We start from the raw sequence: 20,669 nt of genomic DNA, 5'->3' as shown, positions 1-20,669 counted from the left end.
TGTGGCTGGTTAGTCACACCTCTCAGGTGCTGCTGGTATGGGAGCCCCCTGGAGAGCTGCCCTGTAGGATACCCGTGGTGGAAGCTTGGACCCAGAACGGGGTTCACGGGGACAAGGGAGGGCTCCCCAAATGATCTGGCAAGCAAGGTGATCCAAGCAGTTTGGGATCTCACCAAGCCTGGGTTATCTCACCAGTGGTGTAAGGAAGGTTGCTTCCCCTCCGGTACCTAAGCTGAAGTGAGTGTGCAGCTGAACTCACCTGGGCCTGACATTGACCACATCTCACCTGGGGTGGGATTGGGAAGTGAGCTGTGGACGGCCCGGGATGGATGTTAGCGTCAGGACTAAATACGTGCTCCCTCAAGTGCTCTGAGTTACATCTCCCGTGTAGTACGTGTTTGTGGAAGCACTATTCGGTAGTTTGCCTACCCAAGGTCATGGAAATGGACTTGAAATTAAACTCTAATTTGGCTAAAAATTTAGCAGTTTGCACTTTATTTCAAGTCCTAAGAGTACTTCAACAAAAGGTGGATGCGTGTTTTTCTGCTTCCTAGCAGTGTGGCCTAGGACAAGTTTCTAAATTTTTGTCTCTGTTGTCTTGTCAAATGGGAAAAGTAGAACCAGCATCATGGAGTTCTTTGGGAGAGAATTCACATAAAGCAGACTGACATTGGCATATAATAGAAGTCTCAAGTGAGCTGTAGGGGCTTTTCCGTGGGCTGTCAGTCTGTGTGTCTGAGTTGACAAATGTTGCAGTGTCCCTACCCAGCATCCTTCTGGTCTTTAGGGAAGTAGGGCAGATTCTGCTGGTGGCTGGGGCCTGAGTGAGGTCTCGCTGTGGGGTGGAGCAGACCTCAAAGACCAGGGAGGCTCCTCCCAGGGGCGGGCCAGCTTCAGAGGCAGGGACTTCCCAGAAGCGAAAGTGGAAGTAAACTGGCTTGCAGAACCTTCCCAAGTGTCTTCTGGCCAGCCCAGCTGCCGCTGGGGGAGACCGAAGTCCCTCGAGGGTTTTGGCGGTGGACCCTGCCTCTGTACCCCGCTCTGCAGCCTTGGCTGTGTCCAGATGGACCCCAGACCCGCATCAGTGAAGCTAGATGTAAGTGAGGGGCAGGGTGCTGGGGTGGTAACAAGCAGAGGGTCTTAGGTGGCAGCACCTGGCAGCCGGGATGTCCCCTACCCATCTTTTTTTTTTTTTTTTTTTTTTTTAAAGACATTTATTTGAAAGGTAGAGTGACAGGTTTTCCATTCGCTGGTTCTTTGAATGGCCAGAGCTGGGCCAGGAGCTTCATCGGGGTCTCCCACTTGGGTCCGGGGTTCCAAGCACTCAGGTTATCCCCTGCTGCTCTCCCAGACTGACTAGCAGGGAGCCGGATGGAGCAGTGAGGTCTAATGCGGCTAATCCACAACACTGCCCTCCGCCTATCTCACACCTGCTTATGGCCTGGGATTGCCTCCGCCTGAGTCCCCTGTTCCCTGTTGCATCAAAGAATTATCCAAGAACTTGCACCCTAGGAGCTCACGGGTTCCTGGGTGAACCTGAGTTTTTCTGGAGGGAGAATCTACCAGTGCCGTTGAGTTCTGTGACCCAAATAATTGTTGTAATGATGAGTGATATCCTCATCCCTGAGGTCCCCCCCCCCCCCATTTCCATCGCCACCTGGAGCTCTCTGCAGGGGCAGGAAGAAGTGTTCTCCCTCTGTCCACTCCAGCCCATGAATGCCCCTACTTGGGCTAGACCACGCTGGTGCAGCTGGCTCCTTGCTGTTCCCAGTGGCCAGCGCGGTGCCTGGAGTGCAGAAGGCACTCTGCAAACAGTCTTCTCTCCAGTGTGCTCACCCTTGTCCTCCCTGATGCTACTGCAAGTGTGAGAGGACTCCAAAACAGTTTCAAAATGGAAATAATCAGTTCAGTGCAGGAAGTTTTGAAATCCTGCATACAAGAAGGCTTCAAAAAGTTCCATTTCCCATGAACTTTTTGAGTACCTTTATATATCGATCTCTGGAAGTTTCTCGACTGCCCCTTGAGTATAGTAAGAAAAACCACAGGTCCTAGATCAACCTTCTTGGTTTGGGGGCCGGTGCTGTGGCGCAGTAGGTTAATCCTCCCCCTGCAGCGTTGGCATCCCATATGGGTGCTGGTTCTAGTCCCAGCTGCTATGCTATGGCCCGGGAAAAGCAGCGGAGGATGGCCCAAGTCCTTGGGCTTTTGCCACCCACATGGGAGACCTGGAAGAAGCTCTTGGCTCTTGGTTTCAGCCTGCTACAGCCCCAGGTATTGTGGCCATTTGGGGAGCGAAGCAGCAGATGGAAGATATCTCTCTCTGTCTCTCTAACTCTGCCTTTCAAATAAATCAATAACCCATAAAGCACACTGTAAGAACTCAGTCCACTGGCGAGCACGTACTGAGTGCTAGATCTTGACGTGCATTCCCGTGGTTAACGTCGCCGCTGCTCTCCTTCAGATCCCTGCTCCCAGCGTGGTCTGGAGTCGCCCCCGCCTCTTCCGCCTGCCAACTCTGCACTTAGATCCACCTAACAGGAAGACGTGCTCAGAAACTGCTCACCTTTTGCTGTCTAATTCCTCAGCATTTTGTGCATTAGTAGATATCCTTATGAATTAAATGTTTTAAAGTCACAGTTGTAGGGGGAGGGGAGAGAAAGAAAAACCTTCCATCTGCTGGGTTGCTCCCCAGATGGCCGCCATGGCCAGTGCCAGACCAGGCCGAAGCCAAGGGACAGGAGCTTCATCCCAGTGCCCCATGTGGGTAGCAGGGCCCCAAGCACTAGTGCATTTAATTAAAATATTTAAATCAACAGAATAGAGATCACACTTTGGTTTTTTGAAAGGTTATTTATGTATTTATTTGGAAGGCAAGGAGCGAGAGCTATTGTGTTCACTGGCTTACTCTCCAAATGGCCATAATGGCCAGGCTGAAGCCAGGAGCCAGGAGCTCCATCCTGGTCTTCCACGTGAGTGGCAGGAGGCCCAGCTCTTCAGACATCATCCACTGCCTTCCCATTAGTAGAAACTGAATCAGAAATGAAGCTGCCGGAGGCCAGCGCTGTGGCACAGTGGGTTGATGCCCTGGCCTGAAGCGCCAGCATCCCATACGGGCACCAGTTCTAGTCCTGGCTGCTCCACTTCTGATCCAGCTCTCTACTGTGGCTTGGGAAAGCAGTAGAAGATGACCCAAGTCCTTGGCCCCCTGCACCTGTGTGGGAGACCGGGAAGAAGCTCCTGGCTCCTGGTTTAGGATCGGCCCAGCTCTGGCCATTGTGACCATCTGGGGAGTGAACCAGTGGATGGAAGACCTCTCTCTGTGTCTGTACCTCTCTTTGTAACTCTGTCTTTCAAATAAATAAAATAAATCTTTAAAATTAAAAATTTTTTAAAAAAAGGAAAAAAATGAAGCAGCCAGGACTGGAACAGGCACCCTGTTATGGATGCCAGTGTCACAAGTAGTAGCTTAACCCACTATCTCAGTGCTGCCAGCCCCCTTGAATACTTTTATATTTTGCTGTTTTATATTATTATTTTTTAAGATTTATTTATTTTATTTGAAAGAGTTACAGAGAGGCAGAGAGAACCTTCTATCTGCTGGTTCGCTCCCCAATTGGCCGCAAAGGCTGGAGCTGTGCCAATCCGGAGCCAGGAGCCAGGAGCTTCTTCCAGGTCTCCCACATGGGTGTAGGGGCCCAAGGACATGGGCCATCTTCACTGCTTTCCCAGGTGCATTAGCAGGGAGCTGGATCAGAGTGGAGCAGCCAGGATTCAAACTGGCACCCGTATGAGATACCAGCACCGCAAGTGGCGGCTTTACCTGCTACACCACAGCATCAGCATCAGTCCCTAAATTTTTTTTAAAGAATTAAAAATCTTCCTTTTAAGGAAATGATCAGAAGTTAAGAGCCAGCGCTGTGTTGGGCCCCTGTACCCATGTAGGAGACCTGGAAGAAGATCCTGGCTCCTGCCTTTGGATTGGCGCAGCTCTGGTCATTGTGGCCATCTGGGGAGTGAACCAGTGCTTGGAAGATCTCTCTCTTTCTCACTCTTTCTGCCTCTGCCTCTCTGTAACCCTGCCTTTCAAATAACTAAATAAATCTTTAAAAATAAATCTTGACCTTTCTCTCTGTCTCTCTCTCTCACTGTCCACTCTGCCTGTCAAAAAATAAAAAATAAATAAATAAATTTGGCCGGCACTGCGGCTCACTAGGCTAATCCTCCGCCTGCGGCACCGGCACTCCGGGTTCTAGTCCCAGTTGGGCGCCGGTTCTCTCCCAATTGCTCCTCTTCCAGTCCAGCTCTCTGCTGTGGCCCGGGAGTGCAGTGGAGGATGGCCCAAGTGCTTGGGCCCTGCACCCCATGGGAGACCAGGAGGAAGCACCTGGCTCTTGGCTTCAGATCGGCGCAGCACGCCGGCAGTGGCAGCCATTTGAAGAGTGACCCAACAGAAGGAAGACCTTTCTCTCTGTCTCTCACACTGTCTAACTCTGCCTGTCAAAAAAATCTTTAAAACAAACATACCCCCAAAATCTGTTTGATTGAGATATATATATATATATACACACACACACACACATATTGACCAGCGCTGCGGCTCACTAGGCTAATCCTCCGCCTTGCGGCACCAGCACACCGGGTTCTAGTCCCGGTCGGGGCGCTGGATTCTGTCCCGGTTGCCCCTCTTCCAGGCCAGCCCTCTGCTGTGGCCAGGGAGTGCAGTGGAGGATGGCCCAAGTGCTTGGGCCCTGCACCCCATGTGAGACCAGGATAAGTACCTGGCTCCTGCCATCGGATCAGCGCGGTCATTGGAGGGTGAACCAACGGCAAAAGGAAGACCTTTCTCTCTGTCTCTCTCTCTCACTGTCCACTCTGCCTGTCAAAAAAAAAAAAAAATATATATATATATACATATATATGCACACATATTTTTAATTTAATTTTCTTTGAAGAGCAGAGAGACAGAGACAGAGAGATCTTCTATCTGCTGGCTCATTGTCCACATGCCTGCAACAGCTGGGGCTGGGCCAAGCCGAAGTCAGGAGCCCAGAACTCAACCCAGGTCTTTCGCATGGGTGGGAAGGACCCAAGTGCATGAGCCATCACCTGCTGCCTCCCGTGTATGCATTAGCAGAAGCACGAGGTCGGAGGGGCGCTTCATGCGAGTGCGGTCACAAGTAGCCCCTCCTCTTCCACCCAGATTCCCCCAGGGCAGCCTTCAGTCTAGTGGATCTTCTCCTGCCACGCCCTTCCTCCAGTCCAGCAGCGACTGCCCCTCCCCCTCACTGCTCCCACCTGGTCTGGCCTCTGTCATTCACCGGGCCATGGCCTCTGCTCACAGCCTTTCTGCACACCCGTTTATTCACAAAACAGCCAACTATTCCTGTTCAAACCCAAGGCCAAAGACTGGTGTTGTGGCACATCAGGCTAAGCAGCCGCCAGCAACGCCAACATCCCCAGCATCCTGTACAGGCGCCGGTTTGAGTCCTGGCTGCTGCAGTTCCGATCCAGCTCCCCATTAATGTGCCTGGGAAAGTAGCGAAAGATGGTCCAAGTCCTTAGATCCCTGCCACCCACATGGGAAACCTGGATGAAGCTCCTGGCTCCTGGCTTCAGCCTGGCCCAGCGTCAGGCGTTCCCGCCATTTGGAGAGTGAACCAGTGGATGGAAGAGCTCTGTCTCTCCTGCTCTCTGTAATTCTGTGACACCCACCTGCCATGCCCTGAGGGGAATGGGCCAAGAGCAGCCCAGAACAGGATAAAGGGTTTAGGCTGGAGTCCAGATGAGCCCACCCCTCGCCTGGGTGTGCTCACCTCGGGGCAGGTGCATCTCCGGTTGGTCCTTTCTGCTGTCGCAGGTGCTCCACGCCTTTCAGGAAGAGCAGGTCAGACTCCAGATGAGGCTGCAGGAGCTGAGAGGGAAGCTCAAGGACTCCCCCAAAGTCAAGGTAAGCTGGGAGATAGATAGGGAGTAGACTGGAGCTCTTAGTTTGAGTCGTGGCTGTGCCATTCCTTGCTGTGTGATCTTAGGTGTGTTGCTTGAACTCTCTGAATGTCAGCCCTCTCTTCTGTAAGGTGGAGCTGCCACCCTCCCAGGCTTGTATGTAGGGATGGGCGTGGCAGCATGGGGGGTTAAGCTGCTGCTTGGGATGCCTGTGCCCTGTAGCAAAGCATCTGTTTGAGTCCCACCTCTGCTTCTGGTCCAGCTTCTTGCTAATGCACCTAACAGATCACAGTCCAAAGTGCTTGGGTTCTTGCCACCCACAAGGGAGACACGGATGGAATTTGTAGCTCCTTGCTTTGACCCCAGCTGTTGTGGGCTTTTCAAATAAATAAAACGTAAAGATCTTGGGGCCAGCACAGTAGGTTAAAGCTACTGCTTACAATGCCGGCATCTGGCATCAGAGTGCGGGTTTGAATCCCAGCTGCTCTACTTCCAATCCAGCTCCTTCTTTGGGCCCCTGCTGCCTATGTGAGAGATCCACATGGAGTTCTGGGCTCCCGGCTTCAGCTGGCCCAACCCTGGCCATTGAGACCATCCTGGGAGAGTGTGTGTATCAGTCTCCCTTCTTCCACCTCCAGGTCCCATTCCCAGTGCCTGAAATCCCCCTGGTGTTCCGCGGACACACTCAGCAGGACAGAGGCGTCCCCAGAACTTTGGTTTCCAACCTACGGATCTGTTGCCCATTGCCGGGAGGCTCGGCCCTGGTCACCTTCGATGACCCCAAAGGTGAGCCCGAGAACAGCCTCAGGCAGGAGACCGGGAGGCTTCCAAGTACTGACCTGTCCTCCTGGCCACCAAGTGGCTGAGCAGGTGCTGCGACAAAGCAAGCACAGGATTGACATGGAGGACTGCCAGCTGAAGGTGCAGGTGCAGCCCGTGCAGCTACCCATGGTGACCACCATCCAGGTGACAGAACAGCCGTGGCCTGGGCACGCAAGGGGCGAGATGCACCTGGGCATGTCTGGGACCACCACCACCCCCCCGTCTCCTGCAGGTGTGCAGCGAGATGAGCGGCCAGATGGTGCTGGTCAGTGGCTTCCCCGCTGGCCTCCAGCTGGGAGAGGAGGAGCTGCTGGACAAGCTGGAGATCTTCTTTGGCAAGACCAGGAACGGGGGCGGGGACGTGGAGACCCGGGAGCTGCTGCACGGGAGTGTGGTGCTGCGCTTTGCCAAGGAGGAAGGTACAGGTCCTTGGGGCCTCCCGGTAGGGAGGTGAGGGAACCGGGTGCACAAGGCCAAAGGTCCACCCGGCCTGTTCCCCAGTGGCCCGGCGCCTCTGCCAGATCGGCGAGTTCAAAGTGCCGCTGGGCGGGAAGGAGGTCCCGCTGAGAGTCTCTCCCTACACGAGTGGGAGGATCCAGGAGGTCAAGGTAAGTGAAGAGCGGAGGCTGGGCCAGGTAGTCGGTCTGCTTCCTGCCCCAAGCCCTACTGACCAGCCTACTGCCAGCCGCTCCAGGCCCCCTGCCCCCTCCCATACCCCCACGGGGCACTGCCTGCCCCAGCTTCCGCCCCCAGCCTCTGGCTCCCCGAGCCTCTGCCATCCCCCGCCTCTTGCAGGTCACACCCCAGCCAGTGCCTCGCTCAGTGCTGGTGCTGAACATCCCGGACATCCTGGACGGCCCGGAGCTGCACGACCTCCTGGAGATCCACTTCCAGAAGCCCACGCGCGGGGGTGGGGAGGTGGAGGCCCTGATGGTCGTGCCTGCGGGACAGCAGGGCCTGGCGGTCTTCACCTCGGAGGCGCGCTAGGGGACGGCTCTCCTCCCCAGCCCCTGCTGCGGTTCTCAGAGCGCCCGGGGTCGGGCCGGTGCTAGAGATCTCCGTGCTTGCCAGCAGGGGGCAGCATCCCAGTCTGCGATGGCTGCCGCACAGTAAAAGTGCCCACACACCCTTTCTTCCTCATTTCATTCAGGAAAGGGAGGAAGCCTGAGAGGGAGGGCAGCGCCCCCGCCTTCCCGCCGTCAGCACGGGCCTTCCACAGGCTCGCCTCCCTCTCCACTCTCAGAAGCAGCAGCCAGGAGCCAGGGTTTGGCTTTTTATTGACACAAAAGCAGAAATCGCACTTTCCACGTTTGGGCCTCATGGAGACAATGCAGAGACTGAGCCCTCCCCTCCCCCCCAGCAGTGGCTGGGGGCAATGACCCTCCCCCCATCACAGCCCCCCAGGCAGGGGGAGTCCCCTCCCCAACCCCAGCAAGTCCCCACTTTGGTTCCAGTGGCCCGGGTCCTCCCTTGCTCCATCTCCACACCAGAGCTCCGGGCAAGACGGCAAAGCTGCCTCCCATCAAGGGAATGTGCTTGGATTTTCGCTCTGCTCTCGGGGGCTTTGCCTGGGAAACGCTACCCTCATCTCGCTCTCCTCACCCACAACAGAAACGGCCACAGTCAGGGCGACTGCTTCCACCCTCACCCCAAGAGGCCACCCCCCCACCACTGGCACATACACAGATTTTTGGCAGTGTTGTCGGACTGGGGAGGCGTAAAACCCCAGCTCCACCAGAACAAGGCACTGGGGAGTACAGGGGTGGAGGGGGAGGCCAGAGACAGGGCCCTTCCCCGCCCCCACACCAACGCACAGGTTTTCTGTGGCTAAGGCACTGAGAGCAAACGCAGAGGCCTCCGGGAAAAGCGGGGGTGCCCAGCATCCCGGCAGAGCTGTGACCTAGGGGAGCGCGTCTCATTCCTGCCCGTGTGCTAGGAGGCAGCCTTGGTTCAGAGTGACAGGAAACCAGTGGGTGGAATAGGCCCCTTGTGCTTACGAAGCTGGAGACAGAAGACAGGGCTGGGGACCGATCAAGCCCAGGGCTGGGCGCTGGTTGGCCCTGGCCGCAGGGACACCAGGGAGAGACAGGGACGAGCCGGACTTACACAGATTGGCCCCGTATCCTGAGCTGTTTCAATTCTTTGGGGAGGTGGTGGGGCAGGGGCAGGCGGGAAGATGAGACAGGAAGCACACAGAGCAGGACGGGGAGGGATTGGCTAACCTTGGCACAAAAGCAGCACAACAGACCCGGGGGCGGGGGGCAGGGGCAGGGACAGGAAGCAGCCGGCCTCCCTCTGACCCTCCCTGTCCCCCGGCAGGGCCTTGACATCCAAGTGGTCACTTCCCAACCTCTTCCGAGGGCAGGAAGGTGGGGGGGGGGGCAGCCCTGACCGTAGAGAAAAGAACAGGGCGGGGGGGGGGTCGCCACTGAGACCCTGGAGGAGGGGGCAGAGCACGATGACGGACGATGGCATGTGACAGTCAGGTGGTCAGGGAGCGGGGCTCACGGACGCTCCTTTCCTGGTCTCAACGTCCCGCGGCCCCTCGCCCTAGTTCGCCTTCTCCGGCCCAGGCACCAGCAGGACCTTGCCCACGTTTTTCTTCTCCTGCATCTGCTTCATGGCATCAGCCACCTGGGGAGGGGGAGGAGACCCTGCTCTCAGTGCCATCGGCCCCCAAGGCCGCCCCAGGGGGACCCCAGTCCTACCCAGGCCCCGCCCCCAGCAAGGCCAGCACGCTCACCTTCTCGAAGGGCCAGACGGAGTCGATGTGGGGTTTGATGCGGCCCTGGTTGTAGAGAGCCAGCAGGCGGGCTACCACACCACTGACCAGCTCCACCTCCCCCTCCAGGTAGCCCAGGTGGAAGCCACACACAGCCCGGTTGGCCTGCAGCAGCTGCAAGGCTGTCACGCTGAACTGGTTCCACCACGTACGGGCCAGCGCCATCAGGTTCCGCTTGGGGCCCGTCAGCAGGTTGGCCATTCCTGAGGGACAAGGTGACGCGGCCTGTGAGTGCAGGTGACAGGCGCCGCCCTGCGTGTCTGAGCCCATACTCCTCTGCCTCCTGTTTTTTTTTTTTTTAATTAAAATGCAGCTCGCCCAAGAGGCCCAGGGAGGTAGGGCAGAGGGCAGGTGGACTGGTTGGTTTACATCAGAATAATCCCCAGACAGGAGCCCCAAGAGGACACAGAACTTACGGAAGTGGCTGATACCGGGGAAGGCAGTGATCTGACCGCCATTCCCAACCCTGCCTGCTACAGAGCACAGGTGCACGGGGCCGGAACGCACCGGACCTCTCCTAACCCTGGTGCTCTCTTCAGGGTGCCCGAGTCCCTACCCCTGCTTCATGCAAAAACCCTAGGCTGCTACCTCCCAGCCCTCAGACCCGCCCTCCTGCCCCTGACATGTTCTCTCCGTCCCTCCCCACCAACTCACCGTAGGTGATGACTTTACCCATGGGCTTGAGGAGGTTGTAGCCCTTGGCAGTATCTGACCCACCCAGAGGGTCCATGACGATGTCCACTCCTGTCACGGAGTAGGAGACCCAGGATCAGGATTCGGGCCCGGAAATCCATGTCCCCCACCCACCCAGCCCACCTGGCCCCGCCCCCCACCTCGGGGGGAGATCTTCTTGATCTCATCCACATAGTCGGCCGTGTGGTAGTCGATGGCATGTGTGACTCCGTTCTCCTGCAGTGCCTTGTGCTTGCTGGCCGAGGCTGTCCCGAACACCGTCACATTCTCCACTGTGCGACACAGCTGCACGGCCGCCATGCCCACGCCCCCTGCAGCAAGGGGATAGGGAGTCTCCTAGCAACCACTCGCCCCCAAAGGACTTGGCCCATCAGCTTCCCTGCACCTAGGCTCATCTCCCGGGACTGCAGAGGAGGAGGTGCCAGCCAAGGACACGTTGCTGACGGCACACCAGGCCGCACTGGTGCCTGAGCGTTACCTTGGCAACCACCCTGCACAGGTCTCTGGGCAGCACAGACCAGGCAGCCTGGAGTTGCCATGACAACAAGCCACACAGGCCACAGGGAAGGAGCCTGGATGGAAATCTAGGTGGGGTGAGGCAGAGGGGTGGGGGAGGGGACTTCGGCAGGCTTTGTGGTGCTGCGCGTGGAGCCACTGCTTGGGGAACCCACATCCCACTTCAGAGTGCTTCCCTGCTTCTGAGTCAGCTTCCTGCTAATACCCCTGGGAGGCAGCAGATGACCCAGCAGTCGGTGGGCCCCTGTCGTCCGAGTGGGAGACCCAGATGGAGTTCCTGGCTCCGGACTGGCCAAGCCCTGGCTGCTGCACTCACTGGGGTACTGAACCAGTGGATGGGAGATCTCTCTCTCTCTCTGTGCTTCTGCCTTTCAAATATAAAAAAAGGAAGGGACCTGTCACCTGCTGCCATGTGTACCAAGACGCTGTGGCCAGGCCGCAGGTTGCCAAAGTCGAAGAGGACCATGTAGGCTGTGATGTAATTGACCAACAGAGCAGCAGCTTCCTCGAAGGTCATGGCCTCGGGCATCAGGAAGGTCTGGGCCGAGGGCACTGTCACCTCCTCTTGCCACATCCCTGACCGGTTCAGCACCATCACACGGTCCCCTGTCTTGAGAAACGGAAGACAACCATTCAGTCACCCATTCACGCGCCCAGGAGACCTGCTGGCTGCGGGACCCCCTAGAGAAGCGGCGGCTGTCATGACGTCCAGCTGTGCTACTCTCAGCAGCTGTCACCTCTGTCTATGCTCCCGGAGGGCCCGGTCCTACTCCAAGTGCTTTCCCATCACTGCTCAATGCTCACACCGGTCCTCTGAGGTGGACACTGCCCTTAGCTCCACCGGACAGACCTGAGATTATGGGACACCCCTGGGGGTGAGGAGTTTGCACTAAATGACATCTAACTGCTTCCATTACAAAAATGGCTCCACTCTTCACTCACAGAGTGACCCTCGGCAAGTACAAATTCTTTTTTTTTTTTTTTTTTTTTTTTTTTTTTTGACAGGCAGAGTGGACAGTGAGAGAGAGAGACAGAGAGAAAGGTCTTCCTTTTGCCGTTGGTTCACCCTCCAATGGCCGCCGCGGCCGGCGCACTGCGGCCGGCGCACCGCGCTGATCCGATGGCAGGAGCCAGGAGCCTTTCCTGGTCTCCCAGGGGGTGCAGGGCCCAAGCACCTGGGCCATCCTCCACTGCACTCCCTGGCCACAGCAGAGGGCTGGCCTGGAAGAGGGGCAACCAGGACAGAATCCGGCGCCCCGACTGGGACTAGAACCTGGTGTGCCGGCGCCGCTAGGCGGAGGATTAGCCTAGTGAGCCGCGGCGCCGGCCAAGTACAAATTCTTAATCTTTTCAAAATTTCATCATTTATCACTACTGGGCCATTCACATCCCATATAAGAGTGCCTGCCCTGGCTACTCTGTCCTTCCAATCCAGCCCCTTTTAACACACGTGGGAAGCATCAAGTACTTGGGTTCCTGCCACCCCCGTGGGAGACACAGAGAGAGAGGTTCCTGGCTCCTGGCTTCAGCCTGGCCTAGCCCCAGGTGTTGCAGATGTTTGGGCAGTAAACCAGCAAACGGACAATCTCTCTCCCTGTCAGTCTGCCTTTCAAATAAATAGATAGACCTTAAAATCTGTACGTAGGGCTGGCGTTGTGGTGCAGCTGATCAAACTGCCATTTGCTGTACCCACAATTCCATAGGGGAGTGTCGCTTTGAGTCTCAGCTACTCTGATGTGTCACCTGGGAGGCAGCAGCTGCTTCAGCCCATGTGCTTCAGTCCCTGCTGCCTGTGAGGGAGGCTGGGATGCAGTTCGAGGCTCCTGGCTGTGAAGTAGCCCAGCCCCAGCCATTGCAAGTATTTGGGGAATGAACCAGTGGATGTAAGATGTGTGTGTGTGTGTAAATGTGTGTATTCTGCCTTTCAACTAGATAAAAACAAAATGAAAGTGACACCTCCATCCACCGGTTCACCTGGTTCACTCCCCAGATGGCCGCAGTGGCCTTGGGAAGTGACACCGGGATCTGGAATGCACTCCAGGCTCCCCACACGGGGGGCAGGAGCTCAGTCACTTGAGCATCGCTGCTGCCTCCCCAGGTCTGCATTAGCAGGAATCTGAAGTCTGAAAGGAGAGGCAGGCACCTTAACACCTGTGCTAAACATCTGCCCTGTTTAACCCTTTTGAGTTCCAGTTTTCCTATCTGGAAATTAGGGCAATTAAAGAGGATTAAATGGAGGGGGGGGATCGCTCACTGATTTTTATCACGGTGTCTGGCGCACAGAAAGCGCTGGGTAATGCTGGCCAGCAGCCATGATAACGGCAGCAACAGGCAGGAGTGGGAAGTTGCACCGTCATGGGGTAAGGGCCCCACGTGCACACAGGCTCTGAGCCGTCAGGGCTGGGTGTGACCCCCTCAGGAGAAGCTGCATTTGAGCCGGCACCAGGAGCCCAGAGACGGTGCAGGAGGGGCCGAGGACACCCCCCCACCACACACACACACACACACACACACACACACGCCAGGGAGAGCCTTTCCCTACTCTCTGCCGCCTGCAGGTGGGAACCAGGGCTGAGATGAGCGCTCCCTCCAGGACCGCAGCGGCCAGGCTCAGGGAAGCAGCAGCACACAGACAGGTGTGAGCGCCGTGCCCACAGACAGGTGTGAGCGCCGTGCCCACAGACAGGTGTGAGTGCTGTGCCCACAGACAGGTGTGCGTGCCGTGCCCACAGACAGGTGTGAGTGCCGTGCCCACAGACAGGTGTGCGTGCCGTGCCGGGGCAATCTGGGTCTGTCTTGGTCCCGGCCAGGAATGACAGGAATGTTGTGGATTCACGGGACAGGATGGTGAGGGAGAGGTTAGCACCTCCATGCAGGCTGGGCATGTCCTCAAGCCCCCACACTCCACGGAGGGGGAGGTCTGCGGTGGGCTGGGACCTTTCCCGGACGGTTCTGTCCAGGATGAGACCTGGGGACCACTGGGAATGTCCCACCCCGGAACACAGGAGGACCCATTCGCAGGAACAGCCCTGGAGAACTGGGAAGACTGGTCAGGTGGAGCCCATTGGAGGTCACCACCATGTCAGGAGGGAGAACCCTGCCCACAGAATCCAGGTTCTCACGTGAGGTTGCTCAGGGAAGGATATCCTGTATTTATCAGGCGGAAAGCATGGGGAGAGGTTAGGTAGGAGGCTTTCAGCAGTAACACAAACTGCAAATATCTGTGCCCCCCCCCTCCATTCCTTCTAGCACCTTCTCGGGAGTGGGATCTCTGTACTGAGAGGTCAGTGCAAGGGTGGGGCCACAGCCGATGCAGGGAGCAGCTGTTTGCGGCAGGATAAATCCAACAAATCCAGGAAGGCAGCTTCCCAGGAGCCTCTCTTGCAAGGGGCCCGATTTGAAAAGAACCCCCCGAGGACGTGCAGAGAGGCCTGGCCCCAGGTCTCCCACAAAAGTCGGTCATTAGGAATCGTCCCCTGTCCGGGGATGCGGCGAGGACTGCGGAAACAGACCGGCCGGGCCGGGCTAACCTGCTCTCGGTGCCACACCTTCGCGCACCCCTGGCTGCGCCGGCACTGCTCGGGTTTCCGAGGCGGGGGGTCCTCCGCCCGGCCGGGCAGAGGCTGTTCAGCCCGGAAGTTCCCAAGGGCAGCGCCGGGGTCGCGGCCCGATGGCTGAGTCACGGGAGGAGGAGACACTCGGTCCCGGGAGCCAAGAGCCCGAGACAAAGATCCGGAACCCCGAGGCCAAACTGGCAGCGGCGGCCGCAGCGGTGCGCGGCTCCGTCTTCCCCGGGATGGGCGTGGCCCCCCTCTCGGGCTCCGCCGGGGGAGGGGCCGCCTCTCGCCCCCGCAGACCACGGGGCTGCATGTGACTGGGGCTCTGGCACGGTCCCCGCGCCCCCGCCCAGGCCCGCCGCAGAGCTGCTGAGCGCCCTCGGCGAAGGGGGCCCCAATCGTCACGCGAGGGTCACAGACCCTCACCATCACCCGAAGGCTGTAGAGGGGGCAGGGGTACAGGTGAGGTCTCACTGGGGGAGTGGTACGGGATTGGGGGGGTAGAGGTCATCGCGCGCATGCGCAGGGCGCCTCATTGTTCCCCCCACCACCGCTTCTGGGCGGCGGCCACGAGCGAAATGGTTGGGGAAGGGGCTGACAACGCCATCCAAGCACACACATGCACACACACACACCCCGAACAAAGCTTGCTCTCCTCTCCGGAGGTCTCAAAGCCCAAGTTCCGTTCCTACGCCTTCCGTGCCGTCCTCGGGGTTCGTGCCCGCTCCCTGGGCGCTGCCACACCCCCGGCCCCCGCCCACTCCGGCCCCCACGGCCCTGCCCGCTCACCTTGCGGTCGGTGACTCCCTCGCCCACCGCAATCACCTCGCCCGCGCCCTCCATGCCGGGGGTGAGGGGCGGCGGCGGCAGCCGGTCGTACAGCCCCTGCCGAGCCATCAGGTCGGCGAAGTTGAGCCCGCAGGCCCGGACGCGCAGCGTCAGCTGTCCGGGCCCGGGGGCCGGAGGCGCGGCCGGCCGGCTCTGCAGCTTCACCTTGTCGTAGCCACCGAAGCCCGTGAGCACCAGGCAGCGCAGCGGCGGCGGCGGGGCTGCAGCCTCCCCTTCGGAGGCCACGGGCGGCTGGGGGTCGCTCGCCGCCTCGGCTTTCGGGGGCTGAGAAGTAGTGTCTTCCCCGGCCCCTGCCTCGGCCGCCGCCACCACGGCGGCCGCCTCGGCCACCTCTCTCTCGGCAGACATGGCTGGGACTCCCGACGTGCGCGCACAGCTGGACCGAGAGTGCACAGCTGGGGAGGGCGGGGCGCGCGGCGGGAGGAGCCGCGGCTGCGGGCTGAGGGCTGCGGGTAGCGGGGCGGGGCCGGGGGCGGGAGGAGCCACGGCTGCGGGTAGCGGGGCGGGGCCGGGGGCGGGAGGAGCCACGGCTGCGCGCAGCGGGGCGGGGCTAGGGCGGGGACTCGCGCGCCGACTTTAAGGGCCAAGGCCAAGGCCGCGAGCGCTCCGGGGGCAGGCGGTTGACTTATGCGGGCGGACGCACGAGGGGACATCCTTGGGGTCGTGCAACACCGCGACTCGACTGATTTATTCATAGTAAGCCTTACGTCAATTTAAAGCTATCAACCCCAAATCCTGAGCGTGCACCAGATTTGGGGAGCCAGCCACCTGTGGACGAGAACCCTGTGACTCAGGCCCTGGCTCTACTCCTAAGTAACCCAGACAGGGATCACTCGCTGTGATCTTACAGTGCTGAAGTAGGAGCAAGGAGGCCAAACATTCAAGGCGTTCTGACCTGGTTGATGCTGGGTCTCGTTTTCCCTTCTGCAACATGGTTACAATGCTGGTGCCGTGCCCCAGTTTTCTCTACAGGGTTATGTAGGAGAAGACAAAATTAAATCAAGTATCTTCCACTTCAGGATGCACTTTTCAAAGGTGGGGCCGGCGCTGTGGCGTAGCAGGTAAAGCTGTCGCTGTCGATGCCAGCATCCTATATGGGCACCGGTTCGAGTCTCGGCTGCTCCACTTCCAATGCAGCCCACGTGGGAGACCCAGAAGAAGCTCCTGACTCCTGGTTTCGGCCTTGCCCAGCCCTGGCCGGAATGGTCATCTGTGGAGTGAACCAGGGGATGGGAGATCTCTCTCTAACTTTGCCTTTTAATTAATGCAATAGATCTTTTTAAAAAGGGTAAATGATGCCATGCAAATGGGAAACAGTGGCTTGATTATTGGTCCCTGAATCGAGCCTGAAAGTGACTTTGGCTCTTGTCTCTGGCTCCCGCAGAGCTGTCAGCTCTCACTGTCCCTATCTCCCGGAGCATCCGCCAGAGGACGCAGCTCTCCCGAAACTGGAGGAGCCCGGTGCAGGCTTCCCGCTGGCCCAGGCCTGCCGTCGTCACCCCGCACTCGGACCCGACCGCACATCGTCACGGGAACGCAAAGCCACCGAGTTAGCGCCTTTTTTACGGAAGTGTTGGAGTCCGTACCCGCGTGTCATCGGGACCCCGGCCAGGACGTGAGCGTGGAGGCGGGAGCCAAAGCCGAAACGACTCGCTCCTCCCTTTGCCATCTCACGCCCCCCTGTGTTCAGGAAGTGGATGGCCGTCACCGCGCGTGTCCGCACTAACACACCTGCGTGCACGCAGGGCCACCCCGAAGGCCCGAGCCCCGCGCGTGTGCTGCTCCCACCCCGCCCCTCGGAACTTCACCCATACTCGGCCCCCCGACCCCATCCCCAAGGAAGCCAAACCCGGCGCTGCCTGCGTCAACCCAGCAGGGGCCCCTGACCCCTGAGAGTCCCAGAGCTCGCCGCAACCCGGCTCCCGCCCTGCGCTCCCCAAGCTCCGCCCACATCTCCTGGGCCCCGCCCCCGGCTGCGCGGGTGGGAGGCGGGGCCGGGGGCGCGGCCGCCGGGCTGGGGGCGGGGCGTGGGGGGGCCGCGGCCCCGGGCGGGGGCTCGGCGCGGGCCCGCGAGATGCCGGTGTCGGCGGCCCGAGCGGCTGCAGCTGCAGCGGCGGGGGAGGCGGCGGCGCAGGCGGCGGCGGGGCCCGGGAGGGGGGCGACGTGGGGGGCCGGCGAGTAGCCGGGACTATGGAGGGGCAGAGCGGCCGTTGCAAGATCGTGGTGGTGGGGGACGCAGAGTGCGGCAAGACGGCGCTGCTGCAGGTGTTCGCCAAGGACGCCTACCCCGGGGTGAGGGGCCCGCGCCGTGGGAGGGGGGCGCTGGGGCTGCCGGAGGAGGGGGTGACGGGAGCCCGAGGATGAAAGGAAACCGATGCCGGGGTTACCGGGGGCGAGAGAGCGCGGAACTCGGAGGATGGGGGAGGCGTTGGGGGCTTCGGGAGCACTGCGGAGGACTGGGGTGGGAGGACTCAGGAGCAGAGTGCGGTGGACTGGGCTGGCGAGACGCGGAGGGTCTGGGAGGGAGCGCCTGGGCGACGCTGGAGGTCCTGGGCCGGGAACAGCGGACGAACTAGGGGCCGAGCGGCCGGGAGGGGCCTGGGAGCCTGGCGCGGATTCCGCGGCGGCGGCAGCTCCCAGGATCTCCCCTTCACCCACCCCCAGAGCAACTTGGGGTTGCAGGGACGGGGCTGGATCGGGTGTGGGCGTGAGGAGGGCATTGGTCTGGGGAGTCTCATCTTGACCCCTGCGTGTCTGCAGAGTTATGTCCCCACCGTGTTTGAGAACTACACCGCCAGCTTCGAGATCGACCAGCGCCGCATTGAGCTCAACATGTGGGACACTTCAGGTAGCCAGGTCCCTCGGGGTCACCCTGACTTCCAAGGGCCCCTACCTTAGATTTCGGGTCGCCCCACCCCACCCCACCCATCCAATTGCAGGAGGAAGGAAAACCGAGTTTGTTTAAAGTTAGGGAAACTGAGGCAGGACTTGCTGAGCCTGGCAGAAGCCCAGTCCTGAGGGAGAAAGCCCCTTGGCTGGGTTCCACCTCCCTGGAAGAGCTGGGAAGGAGGGGCTTCTGTCTGGGGACGGTGTTTCTTAGAGGACAGGACCCAGTGTAGAAAAGACACTGATTTTCTTGGTGGGGGTAGGTGGCGTCTAGTTTGAACTAGAGAAATCTGCGATCAAGTCCCAGAGGGAGGGAGAGCACTTGCCCGCCCCTGCTCCTTGCCCCCCCCCCCGTGTGGAGGGGTTTCTGTTTCCATGCACTCCCCGGGGAGGGGGGCTTCAGAAGATGCCCCGCAAAGCCTCGGAAAGTGCATGCGGAATGTTGCCGGAATATTCGTGGCTTTCATGAGCTTTGTCAAGGGGCCCCAAACTCAGGGAAGATGGAGAGTGATTACTTTTCGAGACCTGTAGGGAAGCAGAGCGGTTCCCTGCCTGGATCGAGTCCCCCCTGCTCTGCTGCTCTCCAGCCCGCAGAAACCACAGCCTCCCTGGCAGGTCCTAACACTTCTGCTTTCCATTCTCTGCTCCCGCACCCTGGATCAGGACTTCTAGGGCCCCCGATCCCCTCCCATGCCCCCCATCCACTCAGCCCCCTGTCTGTTCCTTCACTCCCCGTCTTCTCTCAGGTTCTTCGTACTACGATAATGTCCGGCCTCTGGCCTATCCTGACTCGGACGCCGTGCTCATCTGCTTCGACATTAGCCGGCCAGAAACACTGGACAGTGTCCTCAAGAAGGTGGGAGCCCGGGGGAGCAGGACAGCCGGACAGGGGCACTGGACACCGTGGTCCTGACCAACATGAGTCAGGACGAGGGTGAGGGCTGGGGCACGGCCATCAGCCTGAGAGTGGGGGAAGCACTCACCCTGCCTCGCCCCTGCCTCCCACTCCTCCTGTCCTTCTCTTGACCTCTTGACCCCTGACCCCAGCTGGGAGCTCAGAGCTGGTTACCAAATGCAGCCAGGGGAGATGGGGAGATGCGGAGAGCCAGAGGTGTACTCAATGATGGCTCTTGTGCTCCCCCAACTCCCTGGGTGTGGGAACCCCAGATGGAGGGGCTTAGGAAAGCCCTGTGGCCTCCTCTAGGCCCCTATTTCCATGAGAAAGGCCCATGGTGAATGGACAGAAGTCAGGGAGGGCAGCCCCAGCTCCCAGCGGGGAGGGAGGATTGGTCTGTTCCCAGAGGAGTGATGGGAAAAGGGAGCGGGCATGGGAGGTCGCACACTGGCAGACCCTTCATGGTCACTGACGGAGAAAGAGGGTCCCCCCAGCCCCACCCGAATCCTCCCTCTCTCCCCACCCCCTGGTACCTCCTGCCCCACATGGGAGGGTCCCAAGGGGTACTGGGTTTTGCGTGACTTGAGGAAGGAAGGGCTTCCTCTTGGGCCTCCCTCTAACCCTCCACCATTCTGTTTTCTTCCCCCGAACAGTGGCAGGGGGAGGCTCAGGAGTTCTGCCCCAACGCCAAGGTTGTGCTTGTTGGCTGCAAACTGGACATGAGGACCGACCTGGCCACGCTGAGGGAGCTGTCCAAGCAGAGGCTTATCCCCGTTACCCATGAGCAGGTGGGACCCTTGACCTTTGCCTAACCCAGCCGAGGCCTCTCACCGTGGCCCCTCTCAGTCTCCCTACCTGGCCCCGGGCCTCTGTCCTCCAGGCCCCTCCCCTGCAGCTGGCTGAACCCCTTCTCTTCTCCCATGTGCTTCGTCCCCAGGGCACTGTTCTGGCCAAGCAGGTGGGGGCCGTGTCCTACGTTGAGTGCTCTTCCCGGTCCTCTGAGCGCAGCGTCAGGGATGTCTTCCACGTGGCCACAGTGGCCTCCCTTGGCCGTGGCCACAGGCAGCTGCGCCGTACTGACTCACGCAGGGGACTGCAGCGATCAGCCCAGCTGTCAGGGCGGCCAGACAGAGGGAGCGAGGGCGAGATGCACAAGGATCGAGCCAAGAGCTGCAACCTCATGTGAGGGGCTGGGGAGGGGCGGCCGGGCAACAGGTTCCTCCTGACCTGACCCCAGCTGGGAGGCCAGGGGCAGCAGAATCCATTCTCCTGAGCAGGGGGGTTGGAGGGCAGAGAGGTGTCCCCAGTCCCTACAGTCACCCCTCTGTCTCCACTGGAAATCGAGGGGGCTAACGGGGAGCAGGCATCAGGTGCATGAGCTGGGGTGTGGCTTATGGGGGCTAGGAGATCTGGCAACAGCAGTGACCTTGACTGAGTCTTGTATTTGAAGGGTACCTTTCCTCCCCGTAGCCTGGCTGGCTTCCTTCCCTTGGGAAAGTGTCCATCCCACGATTTTCTCTTCCGCTCCTCTCACTTCTACAGCTGTTCTCACACCTCCTAACCTCCAGGCCACATGCACTACATTAAAATGCAAGAAGCCCCACCCCACCCCACCAGTCCCAGCTCCCTGTCCCCTCCACCCCTAGTCCCCCAATAAAGCCCATGTCCATGGAAAACGGCTGTGGCTTTAGTTTTATTGCTTGCTTTTTTTTTTTTTTTTTTTTTA

General features: G+C 59.4%; 3 protein-coding genes across 5 annotated transcripts; 2 read left to right on the top strand and 1 right to left on the bottom strand.

Moving 5' to 3' along the window:
- The first annotated feature begins 901 nt into the window (after positions 1-901).
- Positions 902-7,894, top strand: IFI35 (interferon induced protein 35). Of its 3 annotated transcripts, XM_008271536.5 has the most exons (7): positions 902-1,096; positions 5,858-5,947; positions 6,582-6,729; positions 6,803-6,909; positions 6,998-7,184; positions 7,267-7,373; positions 7,561-7,894. In XM_008271536.5, exons 1-7 carry the CDS (start codon positions 1,064-1,066, stop codon positions 7,750-7,752), a joined length of 864 nt encoding a protein of 287 aa, XP_008269758.3. In that variant the 5' UTR covers positions 902-1,063; the 3' UTR covers positions 7,753-7,894. The 3 variants fall into 3 exon arrangements, with proteins under 3 accessions (XP_008269758.3, XP_089173871.1, XP_017204701.3); XM_089317745.1 differs by lacking the exon at positions 6,803-6,909 and having other exon boundaries at positions 914-1,096; XM_017349212.4 differs by lacking the exon at positions 5,858-5,947 and having other exon boundaries at positions 919-1,096.
- A 131-nt stretch (positions 7,895-8,025) lies between these two features.
- On the bottom strand, positions 8,026-15,602 carry VAT1 (vesicle amine transport 1). Its single transcript, XM_051825701.3, has 6 exons — positions 15,103-15,602; positions 11,159-11,366; positions 10,381-10,551; positions 10,202-10,291; positions 9,509-9,750; positions 8,026-9,399 (listed from the first exon to the last, which is right to left on the bottom strand). The coding sequence occupies exons 1-6, from the start codon at positions 15,508-15,510 to the stop codon at positions 9,316-9,318; spliced, it is 1,203 nt and encodes a 400-aa protein (XP_051681661.1). The 5' UTR covers positions 15,511-15,602; the 3' UTR covers positions 8,026-9,315.
- Positions 15,603-17,196: 1,594 nt separating this feature from the next.
- RND2 (Rho family GTPase 2) lies at positions 17,197-20,619 on the top strand. The gene is made up of 5 exons (XM_051825702.2): positions 17,197-17,454; positions 17,923-18,010; positions 18,795-18,904; positions 19,597-19,731; positions 19,881-20,619. Exons 1-5 carry the CDS (start codon positions 17,353-17,355, stop codon positions 20,127-20,129), a joined length of 684 nt encoding a protein of 227 aa, XP_051681662.1. The 5' UTR covers positions 17,197-17,352; the 3' UTR covers positions 20,130-20,619.
- Positions 20,620-20,669: the final 50 nt, after the last annotated feature.

This window comes from Oryctolagus cuniculus, chromosome 17 (assembly GCF_051225735.1).
Source record: "Oryctolagus cuniculus isolate XC-2025 breed Fujian yellow rabbit chromosome 17, ASM5122573v1, whole genome shotgun sequence".
NCBI classification, from domain to species: Eukaryota; Metazoa; Chordata; class Mammalia; order Lagomorpha; family Leporidae; genus Oryctolagus; species Oryctolagus cuniculus.
This window is presented reverse-complemented; position numbering and strand designations above follow the sequence as displayed.